Consider the following 15,674-nt stretch of genomic DNA (forward strand, 5'->3'; position numbering starts at 1 on the left):
AAATTTAACATTGAGTGAACGATCAACTACATATACAGAACTAGAAAACAAAGTCTAAAACCAGAGAAATTTCAACTAAAAGAAGTTTTAAAAAGACAGTTAATTTAAAAATTAACAGTAAAACCTATTCATGGAAAACATGATGCAGCATAAATACCTGCTTCATGTTCCTGCACCAAGAGGTATAAAAGAAATTGTGAAAGCAAGCGATCCAGAGGCTCTTGAGATTCGTGGGTTGTTTTTTGTGTTGGTTGGTTTGTTTGTTGGTTTTTGTTTCAAATTTTTAAAAAAAAAAAAAAAAGCTGTCCTTTGGAGAATAGCATATAAAGACCTGTAAACAGAGGCTGATTGTCCAAGCTTTCTTAACTGACTTTTGATTATTTTTTTAAATGTAAAAAAAAAAAATAAAATAAAATTCTGTTAAGCAGTTTTTGGTGAAACATGCAAAACTTCCATCCGATGCATAATTCCATTTTTGATGCAGAACCTCACAGACTGCAGAGGAGTTAAGGTTTCTTTGTATTTTGTAAGGTTAGTATCACATCACAATGCAGTAGAAGTCCCTTAATTTTTTCATGGAATTTCTCTCTGTACTGGTTGAAGTGCATAATGCTTTCTGGTTCTTCTTCAAACCAGAACTTATCAAACTCATAAACCAGATAACCTGTGAAGAAAATAAAATGCTGTTCTGCAAAAATGACTCCACAATAATCTGCCTTGATCTAGCTAGACCTAGAATGATCCTTTAGACTCTATTCAATCCCTTAAAATAGGGAGTGTTCCACCCTGGTCAATAGCAAACTACCGGACTGTAATAATGAATAATAAAAAAAAAAAATCTGCAAATACTCAGTTTTCAGACTGCAGTCTCTAATATATAGAAAGCCACCCAAATGTATCCCTTAGACGTATATTTCTGTAGCACAGTGTAAACACTGTAAGCATCAGGCGCATTTCTAATACCTGATCCAAAAGATAAACAGCTTGCTCTGGCTAATGAGAAAAGAGTGGAAACTTACTCCAAAAACCCTATACTCTACGTTGTAGGCATCCCCCTGGTGGTCTGTATTAAAGAAGCTACAGGTACTTACAGTAAAACTGATGGAAGTGGTCCATCTGTGGTGATCCAGAGACCATGTTGTACAGATGAGACTTTAAAGCACCGTTCTTAAGCAAGCTGTACGCCATTTCTGTCAGATTGATTCCAACTATTGCATAAGAATATCTGCAATGCCAATCATAGGTCACGTTTTACCTTGTGGATCAAAGGACTTAAAAGCTTCCCTGAAACAGTCTGCATTAGGATAATGATTAAGAGTCAGATTTTGCTATGACACTTGCTGAGAAGCTGACTCTGGCCTACAGACCACTTTCCATTCCCTGGTGCATCCAACCATGTAAAAGTTCTTTAAAAACACTAATTTCCTATACAACAGCATCGCAAATGCCTTCATTAGTTAATAATGAGATGGTAAGGCGTTAACCTCAGTTTGCTCATTTGACATCATTAAATTTGCTGGAATATTAAAAATCAGACATCAAAAACGTCACTGCAGTATAAATGGAATGGCCACCTCAACTGTTATTCAAGCTGAAAAAAAATCTGTTTTCCTGTTGTGTGGTATAGAAAGCACTACAACAGAAATTCTCAAAGGACTGTTAAAACAAATATTTTGGGGGGAAGGGAAAAAAAGGAATTCATTTGTGTCAATGCTATGGGATTTAATTGATCTGAATGTCTCTGATATCCTATTCATGACCTACTTCCAAGAGGTAATATTATTTACAATTGAAGCCACGAAAGCCTCCCATTTTTGGTAGGTGATTGAGTTAACTGCGGACTAGCTGGATGGGATGATATACACAGGCTTACCAGCTTTCCTCTGCATCTGACTGCTTTTAGAGGATATTTTGCTGTAAAGTGAGCTAAATCTTTTAATACGCAAAGTTTTCAAAAACGAAGTTAAAGCTGAACAACCACAAAACATCTATTTGTATATATTTAGTACAGAGCAAAAAACTAGCAAAAAAAGGAACCTGATCCAACACAGGATCGGTTAAGGAGAAAAATAAGTATTCATTTCTAAATCTAAACTAAGCCTATTACAAGTAAAGCTAACTATGATGTTAATGGTGTTCACTGTGTTAACTGAAGTCAGTATTTTGCAGTATTTTTGTCCCGAGGACTCTATTCTGGAAAAAAAACAAAACAGCTGCACATAGTTCCCAGCCTGAAACTGATTTCTGTGTTCAGTTGCTCATGCCTTTCTACTTTGGCCCTTTTTTCCTCCTTTAATGGAAAAAAAAAACCCACAAATGTTTCCCCTCTTTACTTTCAGGACACATATTTGGCAGTCTTCACATGAGCTCTTACACAGAACAAGTGAGAAAAAGTTATATAGTGACTTACCCCAGCTTTGGGTGATTTGAACGAGAAAGGATCTGACGAGCTTCGTTGGTGTAATGCTTACTAAAATACCTGGCAGTGTAAAACAGGATCTTCCATTATTTTTTTAAGTTCATATAAAAAAATTCATTTATTCAACATCAAAATGTGTAGCTTTAAACTACAGTTGAATACTACTCTGTACTGAAAAATGGCACAAAATGAAGACCAAGGAAAAGGTAGCAAATTAAATTATATTCGGCATGAACTAATATAGTAAAAAAAAAAAAAAATTGTTGTGATCTGAACATCAAATATAAAGTTGCCCCAAGTCCACAAATTAACTTAGTAAAGTTATGCAAACCTGATTATTTTTCATTACAGTCATTAATTCAGGAGTTTTAAAAGCTTTTGACAAGTTATTTTCTAAGTTATAACCTATCAAATCTATAATATGAGAACAAAACACTAAGGTGTCTTGGGCAAGCAACTTTCTGTTCCTCCCTTCGCTTGTTGGCCTCTACCCAATCACACGTTTACAGATGTGTAGCTGCTAGAAATGTTGACTTATTTAGAAAATACTGATTATTTTTTTTCACTGTCCAGAAGCCACTGCTTCTATTCAGTCTTTATTAGAAATAGCACTAACTAGAGAAAATACATAGATACTGAAAATCAGTTACAACAAATTAAATACTTCTTTTCACTTACACCAGATTCACTAATCCCAGCAGGCCCATTCCTCTGAAGTCTGTTTTGGGATCATCACCTTGGAAGCCAATGTCACACCACTGCTTGGTGATCCTGGCCTTCAGATTCTCATGAGGCATCAGCAAATTCCAAAGCTGCACAAATATGCTTCCATGTTACGCACAGCTGCTAAAGTATTCCAAGTCACATAATTCAGAACACTTGTTGCTGCACACTAGAAACCATTCACCAAGGAACAGGATACAATCTGCATGCTGCTCTTTTCTGTTAGTGGCAATCCGCACTCATACTACAATGGCTTACTTCAGCAATTAGGAAGATTATTACATGTAACATTAAACATGATAGTTTTCCTTCACAGACAAAGCCACTGTATCAATACTAAAGAAACAAAGACTTGTTTCACTTCAGAAACTAAATTTATGCATCATTTTCTGATAGGACAGCTATAAACTGAAACGGAAATTCTCAATGAATGCTTGTTTAACACGTCAATGTTGGGACTTGCGTAGCGAGCAGAGATAATTACAGAAATGCTAAGAAGATGACATGCTAATATATTTGCACAGTAGAAGCTATTTTAAAAAGCCTCAAGCAGTACTATATGATTTGCTTGCCATTATTTATTGTTACCTAAAATACATTACTGATAGTTTTTCTCTTCCGGCATTAAACTATCCTCTTTGACATTGACTGGGATGCAGTAATAAGAAAACACTAGTGTCTTTTTTTATTTAGTAATTATTGTTTTACAAAGTTAGACGTGTGCATAAGGTTAAATATCATTTTAGTTACAATCCTTCAGGGATCTGTTACAAAATTACTTTGCTACTTCTATGTTGTTGTTATGTCTGATCTCACACAAAATAATCCTAGTGCAAGTAATTCTAGTTTATTAATTTGTTTGGCTTTGATGTTGTATTTTACTGTATTGCTTCTATAATGGCTTAGCAGTTCACAAGCAGAAAAGAGCTTTAAATAGGCCACCTGGTAAGAATACTACCAACAAATTAAGTTAATTCAAGCTCTTGGACTTGGAGGCGGGGGGGGAAAAGCCCAAATAAATAGCTTTTGTATTTAAAAGATTATTTTCACCTCAATTAACTGTTCCTCATGTTCTTCGTTATCCGAATCATACGGGACCTTCCTCAGATTTTCCACATTCAAATAAAGTTTTTTATAACCCGATATCTGCAGTAAGGATATATGCAGATTTGTCTTAAACCTGAAATAATAACAAAACACCACACACGGTTGCTATAAAGAGGCACAGTTAACCATAAATTCTTGCCTGAACTACCAGCTAAGGCCTTTCTGATGTTAATTTAACATAAACACTAGAATTAGGAAGTGCTTTATGTTTACCTTTCAAACTACAGTATATTGGTTAAGTATATTGTTTTATGGATCTTATTTCTACTTAAAAAAAAAAAAACCACCAAACCTCTAGCTGATTCTAGTGCTGCACAGTCATGCCCTATTCACTTAAATTATGGAAATAAAAAATAACTTAGCTAAAAATCTGTGATGACACAAGAAAACTCCATCTATCACCCTGACCCCTATATCTTCACCTACCCCCAAACTTTTTATTAAGTCTTAAAGTGTAACTTTGTCAGAAATGCTCATAGCTTCAAAGAAGCATTTAAGTTTTGACTGTTCACAATTTTGCCTCTCAATTGCTCATAATTACTTATGCAGATGAATGCAAAGATTAATCAGGCATCACTATACTCTCTCAAATATATCTAAGCAATCGCATAGTTCATGTAATCAACCTATGCGATAATCATGTTACTTGGAAATAAGGAGTAAGAGAAGGGAACGGCAAGATAGAGTTGCAGTTATCCCAAATCCATGTCAATTAAAACTTTGCAATTTATTTTCTAGAACTGAAGAGGACATAACCGTACCTTATTTTCTAATTTCGTTCTAAAGATTTGTGCCGAATGGCCTAAATATTGTATCAGATTAAGCAACTGCAAGAACGTGCCAAGAAGTCAAAATTGTCTGCCATGAAGAACTTATGTTTGGGTTCTAAACGTACCCTGTATCCTTCTGTTCAATTTTCTTTTCTTTCATTACATCTCTGACACACTTCTCCACTTCAGCTTCCTCAACATGTACAGCATTTCTTAAAACCTAGGAAGTTAACACAGTAAAAGACCTCATGAGGAACGTAGAAATCTATTATCTGCTTTATTCTTATTTCTCAGCTTCTGTATATCTGCCATGTATGCATTCTTTACTATAAAAGGAGAACAGTCAATTTATTGCAAATGTTTACAATAAATGGACTCCACTCGCATATAAAATATTTGCGATAATTACATACAAGCATAACTTGTAACTCTGTCAGACTGTAAGCAACAATCTTTACACAGGAGTGTCATAAAGAATAAATAAAAAGTGCAAGAGTTGCTAAGTCTAGGTGGTTGGTTGCTTTCAAATGCTGAACTGAAACATGTTCTTCCTAATCCATTTGAAACAAATGCAGCTATTGAGTAGCAAAAATGATAGAACTTCAATAAGGAAATAATGCTTCAGAGTCAGGAGACAGGGAACTAACAAACTTGAGGTTTCAATGCTGGGATGAAACAAAAGAACTTCATGTTCTGCTATTCTTCTTCTGCTAGTCTTCTAAAGAGCAAATACTAGTAATTACAATTATACACTGCCCACCTAAAATCACTTCACAACAATTTGTTGTATCAACTTTTTATGGTCACGATGCATTCTTTAGTCCAACTTATGCTAATACCAAAGCTGCTTCATTTCAGTAAAGCAAAAGGTTAACTCTTTTAAAACTGAATATTAATCAATTTGATATAATCATTTAATTAAGAGATGCTAAAAGACCCACCCATACTGTGCTCTACTGCAACAAAGATGCTTGTGGCAGTTACTAATTCTCTCTCAACAAACATCACATTGCAGTGATCAGCTAGAAAAAGGGAGAATGCAGCCCCCTCACTGTCTAAAGAAGAAAAGTTTTGTTCGATACACAAATTTGAGGGTTTGAAGTGTTAGCTTATGTCTAACCACTGCAGAACAACGGGACAAACTTGTCAGTTAAATGTCCACCTGTAAACTTGCATTATGCTTTTTTTAAACAATTCCAAGCATTACTGTATACGCTGCATTTAATTGCTTTATCGGTATCATCTCTCTGTAGATCGCTGTGACCGGGAGAACTGACCCTCTCCAAGAATGGAAGCTCTGTATCACGGTTTGTCTGACTTGCTGCTGAAGAGCAGGTAATCCTTCAGAGAGATGGAAACAAACCCTTGAAGGGCCATGGGGTCATTTTTGAGAAACCTCGACCAACCCTAGCATACAGAACCCAAAATGCTGTTCTCTCCTCTCTGCCTTTTATTCCTCTACTTTCCTCCACCCTCAAAAAGCAAACGCACGTGTTCTTTTCTGGGATCTGTCTCTGAAAGAAGGTTTTATTACAGTTTAATCTCCGGTATCTTTTACCTTATTCTTTGATGATGCCAGTGAATGTTCTGCAATACAAAAAAAGTAAATGTCACGGTTAAATTGAACGGACTTGTTTCAAAAAACTGACAATAGGTGTTCCTGCGGCATGTAAGTATTATAAAATTTTGCATCCCTTTTATTCAAGTAGTTAATAAAAAAAATGACTCAATCTTAAAATCAACAGGTATCAGGTAACTGAAAGTCTTAATTTATATAGATTTTTTTTTTATATATAACCCCTGAGTACAATCCTGAAAATAGACTTGGATTTTTTTTAAAACATTGATCAATTACATGTACAAACACAAATTTGAAAAGGTGACAAGACAAAAATATGACTGATATTTTCCATTTTTAGAAATGTTTTTGTGTTTATTACTGAAGCAAAGTCAAGCTACTGTTAAAACAGCAAAAACTAAATAGTTTCTTAAATTACTATTTTAGATCAAAATTCTGCCTCAAGCAAAATTGTGCATTTAATCATTCTTCCTCCTTTCCCCCTGCCCCAAATGCATTCACGTCTGTTCTGTGTGGCTTTTTTAGTAAGAGGAAAGTAAGAACATACACAAAGTGTTGGGAAGACACTGAGAGAAAATATCAGATTTCTGATTCAGTTTTTGAAGCTAACTGGAAGCAGGCAAGGAAACTAGATCTGGCATTCTGATTTAAAGTTCTCACAGAATAGCCAAGAAGAAGAGAACTGTGAAAACATGATTGAGGGGATGCACCCTGCACTTGGGAGAAGTAACTGGTTTCCAACGATTGCTTTTCACAACGATTCTAAAGATCTAAACCAGTCCTAGGGGAGAATTTACGGCCACTTACAGTACCTAAAGGGGGCTACAGGAAAGATGGGGAGGGACTCTTTATCAGGGAGCGTAGTGATAGGATGAGGTGTAATGCTTTTAAACTGAAAGTGGCAGATTTAGATTAGATATTAGGAAGAAATTCTTTCCTGTGAGGGTGGTGAGACACTGGCACAGGTTGCCCAGAGAAGCTGTGGATGCCCCATCCCTGGAGGTGGCCAAGGCCAGGCTGGATGGGGCTTTGAGCAGCCTGGTCTAGTGGGAGGTGTCCCTGCCCAGGGCAGGGGACCTGGAGGTATTTAAGAGACGTGTAGATGTGGCACTTGGGGACATGGTTTAGTGGCGGACTTGGCAGTGTTAGGTTTACGGTTGGACTCAAAAATCTTAAAGGCTTTTTCCAACCTAAATGATTCTGTGATTGATTCTATCTTCGAGGTCCCTTCCAACCCGAGCCACTCTATGATTCTGTGATTACCTATGCTCAGCGTCCGCTGCGCCCCTGCCTTCGAGCCATCAAAGACACGCTGCAATTCGCATTTCCGAGTCAGCAGCCGCAAGATCCACTTCAGCCAAAACCGAACGTAGTTGCTGTACAGGAACCCCCAGAAGTACACCAACATCTTCTGCGGGAGGAAAGCCCGGCGTTAGCAGCGGGGTCGCGGCGGCGGCGGCAGCCCCTACCCCTCCCCTCAGCCCCGCTACCGCCGCCCGAAAACGCCCTCCCCTCCGGAGGGCAGCACCGCCCGCCGCGGGCCGGCTCCCCCTCAGCCGCGAGCCGTTAACGGTCGGCGCCGCCCCGCCCCGCCCCCCACCGCGAGGCCGGGCAGCCGTTGGGCGGCAGCCGTTACGCGGCCCTGCCCCGGCGCGGCCGCCCGGCGCCCACCGTAGCGGCCAGCTAGCGGCGCCCGGCCGCCCCCCGCATCCTCCCGCCGGAAGCCGCCTTCCCCCCACCGGGAAGTGACGGCGGGGCGGAAGTGCCGGGTGGGAGGCGCCTTCCCCGGCCGGGCGGCCGTTAACGGCTCTGCCGCGCGCTCCTCGGAGGGCCGTAACGGCTCCGCTCCCTCCGCCGCCTGCGGAGGGAGCCCCGGGCAGCGGTGTGCTCAGCGGGCGGCCTGGCTCGGGTAAAGCGCCTCCTGCCCCGAGAGCCCAGAGGCCTGGGCTGCTAGCCAGGTGTGGGAGGCGCGGGCCCAGGTGGCAGGTGTGGTGCCGCCCTAGGTGGTGGCACAGAGGCCCTCGCCCGACATGTTAGTTGGCCAGTCATGGCCAGCCAGCCGGGGCACGCCGCTCACTTCAGGGCTGACGCCGGCGCTAACCGGGCAGTTGGTACAGGCAGCCTGGCTCGTACCTGGGCCAAAAATCAGCGTCCCGTTTCCCTAGTTAACGCCATCACCTCGTGCGTGATGCCTCACAAAATACAGCTGGGGATTGCGTGTGCTTGTTGAGGTGTTTACAAAACCGCTTGAGGACTTGCTGCTTGCCACCGCTATAGCTGAAGGCAACGCTGATCAGAAAGATGTTATGAATTTACTTAAGCTAAATGCTGTTAAGGAGGAGTGCTTTGCCATGGATCCTGCTTTGCCATTGCTGAACGGAGGTTTCAGCCTAAGTGTTTCATTTAGTTCCCGTCACTGCTTCCATTGTATTATTATTTCACTAAACATGGGTTGAACAGTTCCTTTGAGGACAGCAGGAGGAATTCCTATTGCTCAAAATTGTATGCAAAATTTGTAGGCTTGAAAGGGAGCTGACGGACTTGCTTGACCACATTCTGGTACGTTTTTTAATATGAGGAAATTGAAGTACCTTTTACACAGAATCAAAAGCCACGCAGCAGGTCTGGTGGCCTGTGTCCCACAGAGGATTTTAGAGGATGGACCAACACATTTGGCATCCTCCCTTTGGATTTTTACACTCGTAGGGGTGCAGAGTTTCATGTGGGTGAATCATTGATATGTGAACTTCAGTTATTTTCAGTTATTTCAGTTATTTAGTTCCTACTCTTAAAAACCATGAGGAGAGCTGGTGCATGTTAAGAGGCAACAGGTGGTCATTTTTTTTTCAGTGTAACTTAAGTAAGTAAACTGACATTTAAAGCATCGGAGTGCTACTGGATGAAAATAAACATATTTCTCTTTATTAAAAAGTATTTTTACTTGGTGGCAGGATGGCATGATGGTTCTATCACGTCACCTACATATGAGTCAGTCCAAGATAGCCAAAAACTATAAAGTATCTTCAATAAATGCCAAACATCCAGTGCCTAAGAACTGATAAAAGAAATTGGAAGGAAGAAACTTGTCTGTATTGCAGGACTTGGCTAAACTACAGCTCCCAACTCACTTGTACAGGAAACAACTCTAAGCAAATAATCCAGATCAGGAAAAAAAGATTGCGCTGCACCTCCCATCTGATGATTTGTCAGAGCACTGCTGCTGCTGCGGTATTAACACAGCAAGGCCGAAAGCTTGTCATCAGGAGAATCCTGGCCTCAGCAGCAGCTGGGTGTTACAGCTTGATGTTGGGAAGGCGGAGGAGTTGTAACAGCATGAAGCGACGGGAGGGTGGTCAGGTCCTTGCTGTCAGTCTTTATGCCCACGCATGGATTGCTCTAAGATAGTTTGTGAGCTACCGGAATTACTTAGGAAGTCCAGCAGGTGCATCCTTAAAGTGTGGGCCTGTGCAAAGAACACTGAGAGAAATTTGTAGCTGATGAGGCTTTTGTTGATGTATACCAAAATAAAACCTTCCTCTTGCTTCAAGAGTTTCACTTTCCGTTGCATCTTTTAATTGATTAAACAGCTTCATATCATAGAATCATAGAAAGTTTGTGTCAGAAGGGAACTTGAAAGGTCATCTAGTCCAACCCCCCTGCAACGACCAGGGATGTCTTCAACTAGATCGGGTTGCTCAGAGCCCTGTCCAGCCTGACCTTGAACATTTCCAGGGATGAGGCATCTACCACCACTCTGGGCAACCTGGGCCAGTGTTTCACCACCCTCATTGTGAGAATTTTTTTCCTTATATCCAGTCTAAATCTTCTCTCTTTTAGTTTAAAGCCATTACCCCTTGTCTTACTGCAACAGGTCCTGCTAAAAAGTTTGTCCCCATCTTTCCTGTAGGCCCCCTTTAAGTACTGAAAGGCCACAATAAGGTCTCCCTGGAGCCTTCTTGTCTCCAGGCTGAACAACCCCAAGTCTCTCAGCCTGTACTCACAGGAGAGCTGTTTCATCCTTCTGATCATCTTTGTGGTCCTCCTCTGGACCAGCTCCAACAGGTCCATGTTTTTCCTGTGCTGAGGGCTCCAGAGCTGGATGCAGTACCCCAGGTGGGGTCTCACCAGAGCAGAGTAGAGGGGCAGAATCAGCTCCCCCGACCTGCTGGCCATGCTTCTTTTGATGCAGCCCAGGATGCTGTTGGCTTTCTGGGCTGCGAGTGCATGTTGTTGGCTCACGTCCAGCTTTTCATCCATCAGTACGCCCAAGTCCTTCTCAGCAGGGCTGCTCTCAAGCCCTTCGTCCCCCAGTCTGTATCAGTACCGGGGGTTGCCCCGACCCAGGTGCAGGACCCTGTGCTTGGCCTTGTTGAACCTCATGAGGTTCACACAGGCCCGCTTTTCAAGCCTGTCCAAGTCTCTCTGGATGAATCCCTTCCCTCAGGCATGTCAACTGCACCACTTGGCTTGGTGTCATCTGCAAACTTGCTGAGGGTGCACTGGACCTCATTGTCCATGTCATTGATGAAGATATTAAATGGTATTGGTCCCAATATGGACCCCTGAGGGACACCCCTTGTCACTGATCTCCATCTGGACGTTGAGCCATCATATTAATCATATCAATATCATTAATTTTTTTCCATGTTATTTTTATACCTAAATAGAAAATCCTTTTTGTATGGATTGTTAAGAACCAAAGTGACTTCTTTTACTACAGGTTTCAGAATTTGTTACACTTCCTGTTTTGGTTTATGACATTCTTAAACTTTACTGTAACAATAATGCACGCAATACATGATCGTTGTTTTCTCAGTCGATTCTTTTTGCTTCCAGTTTCCAGGACTGATGTGTAGAGTATCCGGTATTGACAATACATTGCAAAATACTTCTCTGTTTTATAATTAGACTTTCTGAGGTAAGCGTGAAAATTTTTAAGGTCTTGTTTTAAAGCACTTCTGAAAGGTGAGAGTTTAAAAGATGCAAGTTTTAACCTAGCTTATACTTTTTTTTTGCTCATACAAGGTTTTCTTTACTAAATCTGTATTTTAAGGTAAGATCTGTAACCAATTACATTTATTTATTTAAAAATATTAAAGCATGTGTTTTTGACAGTTCTTTTCACAGCTTTTTATAACTTGTTATTAAAAAGATGTAGAGCTTATTTACTGTAAATAAGGCAGAAGATAAAGGTGATTATACCAAACTCGGTAATTTCAGGTATATTAATTTCTCTTTAAGTTCCAAACTTGATCATCTTTTTCGATGTATATCAAGTAAGCCTAAACACTTGACTTGAAGCTTCACTGGGTTCTTTACAGAACCGAGCGATCCAGTTGCGAGCGTGTTTGATTTGACGCAAATGTTGGCACTTGAATCATGCAAGATGCTTCTGTATCATCATGTTCAGTCAATTCGTAAATTATATTAGGTCAAAAATATAAAGTGGTAGCTTAAGAAAAAAAAGTTATAGCTTCCTCATTTGCATTCAGTAGTTGCCTTCCAGCACTACCTTCATAGAGACTTTGGTTGAGGAAAGATAATGACCTACTGTTTACCTTTTACAATTACATTTCTTAGGTGACAGCGGGGCAAATAAAAGGTGACTTTAACCAGCAATATCAGTTGGATCTCTACGCAATCAGAAAACTTTCCACGGCAGTGACTATTACCCATTGTTACTGGTAGCTATTTGTTCATGTGCCCTTGTGGATGAAGGACAGCTGCAACCCACATGCAAAACAATCCATTACTTGTTTCACCTGTGACCCTGTATTTTGTCAAATATTTATTTTAATGTTTCTTATCTCTACTCTTGCATTCGCGCAGATGTGTGAGAACAGTATCGAAAACGTGAGACAGTCATCTTAGGAAGAAAAGACATTCAGTGACAGAGCATGAGGACACACCTAGAAACTCTTTATTGCAGGTGAGCTGCCTCGGTGGAACTTGTCCATTGAATGACTTGCTTAGCCCAGGTATTAGAGATTACTCAGCCATGTGTTCTACACGGTATTTTTAAAAGATGATTGGTTTGCCAAAAACGCAGAAAGTCTGCTGCTGGGAGGCAGAACTGGTCTGAAACATTTAACACCACCACCACCCCCACCCCCCAAAAAAAAAAAAGCCCCACGCATCTTATCATCTTATTCCAGTTGTACAGTTCTTGGTGATATGAAATAACATATGAGGACAACACTGAGAGAAAGAGATTAGGCGAGTATGAAGCAAGAAGGAGGGCCTATTTGCAAATAGGTCCCAAGGCAGTGGAAGTTCATGACATTTTCAGTGATTAGGTATTTTGATTTGTTTTTTTTTGAGGAACAGTTAATGCACTACCTCATTCTAAGTTAATGTGCTAGTCTAAGAAGTCAGCATTAAGTAAATGATCACCACAGCTCAGCACGTCTGAGTAACCGCTTCTGCTTTAGCATCAGCCTTAATAAATGACATCTAATGCATTCAGTGGTGGTCTCCGCAGACATTCCCTGTACAGTGTGTAGGTCTGTTATAAGTTTCTGGAACTATGTGATGGGTTTGGATTATTATTTTTTTTTACTGGCTCTGAAAAGAAGCTAAAATTAAGTGTGTGTTAGCTTTCTGATATCTTCAGTAGCCCTCATGCTTGACCACATCATTTACACGTTCGCTTTCGCTTTGTAACAGATAGTTCTAAAGCTCTATTTTACTGCAAATGTGCCAAAGTCTACATTGATCCTCCAATAAAAGTAGTGCCTTGAGCTTTTAGTTTGTTAACTTGGAGAGGGAAATGGTGATGAGGAGGCACCAGCATAAGCGGATTGAGTCATAATCACATTGGTTAATATGAAAAATTACAAGTATATAGTCGAAGTGTAGCTTAAAGAAGATTTGTCAGTAAAAATATCAAAGATACAGTCAGAAACAGAAGGGGGAGGGCAGTTTTGAGTGAATGAGTACAGATCAGGAATAGTAAGGTCTAACTCAAGGTTTCGCAGTGATTCATGGAGCCATACTCAGATTTTTAGTTCTCCATTTGTATGCTGATGCAGGCTATTAGCAGCCTCCTGCATTATTAATGAATAATAACATTTATAATTCAAAGTAATTAGTAAACAGGGAAGTAAACCCATCCATATCATCATTCAAACGCGGGAAGGTTACGCCAACCTCTCAAAAGCAGCAATGTACAATCTGGGGAGGCCGAGATCAGCTTTCCAAAAAGGCCGCAGTTACTTTGTTGGCAGTGTAAGGAGCGGCACGTGAAGGCGGCATTCACCTTAGGACTCCAGCACGCTTGTGCCCGGGCACCGGCGTTCGGTTTGCTTGACACGACGCTATTCCACACGATTTAGGGGTTTCGCTGTAAGACGGGAAGTTACATCTTTCCAACACACCGTATTTTCTTTATCGCAGGTGTGGAATGGCTGCGTGCGCCTGTGCGTTACATTTGCGAGCAGGTAGCGACCGCGACAGAGCGAAAGCCGCCCCACCAGGTATGAAAACCAGGGGTTCCCCCCGCCCCATTCTGTTAAAATTCTGTTAAAATTCTGTTAAAACCGTGTCCCCGTAACAGATTTCTTTTTACCTGCCGCCGCCCCGGGCGCGTGTTTTAATTCTACGCTGCCGCGGCTCGGCTTCCTGATACCATCTTATAAGCAATATGCAAATAAAGGCATCATTAGATTTGCCTCGAGGGGAAGCGGGGGGGACAGGGGCCACGGGGGGTGGGGGGCACGTCCCCGGGCCGGGGCGACGAGGCACGTCCCCGGGCCGGGGCGACGGGGGAGGGCATGCCCCGGCCCGGGTCCGGGCCGGGGCATGCCCTCCCCCGTCGCCCCGGCCCGGGGACGTGTCCCCCGGGCCCCGGAGGCGGGCAGGTTAGCGCGGCACGGACACGCCCGGCCGGCAGTTGGCCGGGAGCCGGCGGCTGGGCGAGTAGGCAACCGCCGAGGGGCGAGCGGGCTAGAGCCCCCGCCGGGAGATGCGGTTGCGGCTCGGTCCCCTCCTCACGGTGCTGTGCGTCGGTGTCGCCTTCCCCTTCTTCTGGTACGCGGTGTGGCAGAGGACGCGAGGTGAGAGGGGACACCCGAACTGGGGGGTACCGAGGGGGACCCGAGGTGAGAGCGGGCACCGGGCGAAACGAGAAGGGCGAGCGACCCGGCGGCACCTGCTCGCCTTCCCTTCCGACGGCCGGGGTCCGCTCGTCCGGAGCGGCCGCTTGACGGCGGTACCGGCTTGTGGCAGCGTCCGTCCCTTCCCGGAGCTTCGGTTCCCCCGTCCCGGGGATGGGGCGAGGGGACACCCGTGCTCCGTCGCTCTCGGCCTCTCGGGTCGGGGCGTTAGTCCGGGTTGCCCCGCAGCCCGCCCCCGCTAGCCCTCGGCTCGGCGGCAGCCTCGGGGAAAGAGGAACCGGGAGCGGTGGAAGGCTCGTCCCCGCGAAGGGCTGAGGGTGCGGGTCTCGCCTGTCCCCCAGGGTCGTGGCTTATGGGCACCGGGTTACCGGATTGCCTAGCAGCTGACGGGACTGGGTCCTTGGGTCAAACCTGTCCGGTTCTAAAAAAAACCCCACCCCAATTTAAGAAAATAATAATACTAAAAGTTGCTAACAACCCTCCTGTGTTAGGATGGAAAGAGCAAGTCTGAAGGTTATCGCCGTGGCTGTCACTTCTGAAGTGTTCTTGTTCGGAATACTACTCAGGGAGGACCATTATCCTTTTTGCAGTTGTATTTGTGCCTCGTGTACAGTCACTTTTCCGCTTTTCTGGCGCCAGAACGCAATGTTCAATCTAGAGAAAAAAACACCCGAGTTTTTATATTTTTATTTATAAACTTTGAAATTACATAATATCTTTTTAATAGGTTACGTAGGTGGCATATGGTGGATAGATCTACAGAAAGCCGGGTCTAAGATTCTCTGAGTCTACATAGGAAAGATAAAACTGCTGTTATTTTCTGGAAATAAATTAGAAGATGTCTCCAAGTAGTACCTGTGAGGCCTGCGGATGCAGCTTGTTACGTGGCAGTTTGCTTGGGGTGAGAGTGGATCCTTACGTGCTTCCTATGTACACCATTACAAAAGGTCTGGTTTTGTAGA

At 42.6% G+C, this 15,674-nt stretch overlaps 2 protein-coding genes across 2 annotated transcripts in view; one reads left to right on the forward strand and one right to left on the reverse strand.

Annotated features, from left to right (window-relative positions):
* Positions 1–289: 289 nt before the first annotated feature.
* Positions 290–8,345, reverse strand: ELMOD2 (ELMO domain containing 2). The gene is made up of 9 exons (XM_074588918.1): positions 8,270–8,345; positions 7,862–8,009; positions 6,578–6,606; positions 5,145–5,239; positions 4,193–4,322; positions 3,098–3,231; positions 2,411–2,479; positions 1,092–1,225; positions 290–664 (listed from the first exon to the last, which is right to left on the reverse strand). Exons 2-9 carry the CDS (start codon positions 8,004–8,006, stop codon positions 507–509), a joined length of 894 nt encoding a protein of 297 aa, XP_074445019.1. The 5' UTR covers positions 8,007–8,009; positions 8,270–8,345; the 3' UTR covers positions 290–506.
* Positions 8,346–14,561: 6,216 nt separating this feature from the next.
* Positions 14,562–15,674, forward strand: part of MGAT4D (MGAT4 family member D) — a 36,365-nt gene continuing 35,252 nt past the window's right edge. Inside the window, exon 1 of the mRNA XM_074588507.1 lies at positions 14,562–14,652. Within this exon, the coding sequence (XP_074444608.1) occupies positions 14,562–14,652 (91 nt within the window). The remainder of the gene's footprint in view (positions 14,653–15,674) is intronic.

The sequence above is a fragment of the Larus michahellis genome, chromosome 5, assembly GCF_964199755.1.
Source record: "Larus michahellis chromosome 5, bLarMic1.1, whole genome shotgun sequence".
NCBI classification, from domain to species: domain Eukaryota; kingdom Metazoa; phylum Chordata; class Aves; order Charadriiformes; family Laridae; genus Larus; species Larus michahellis.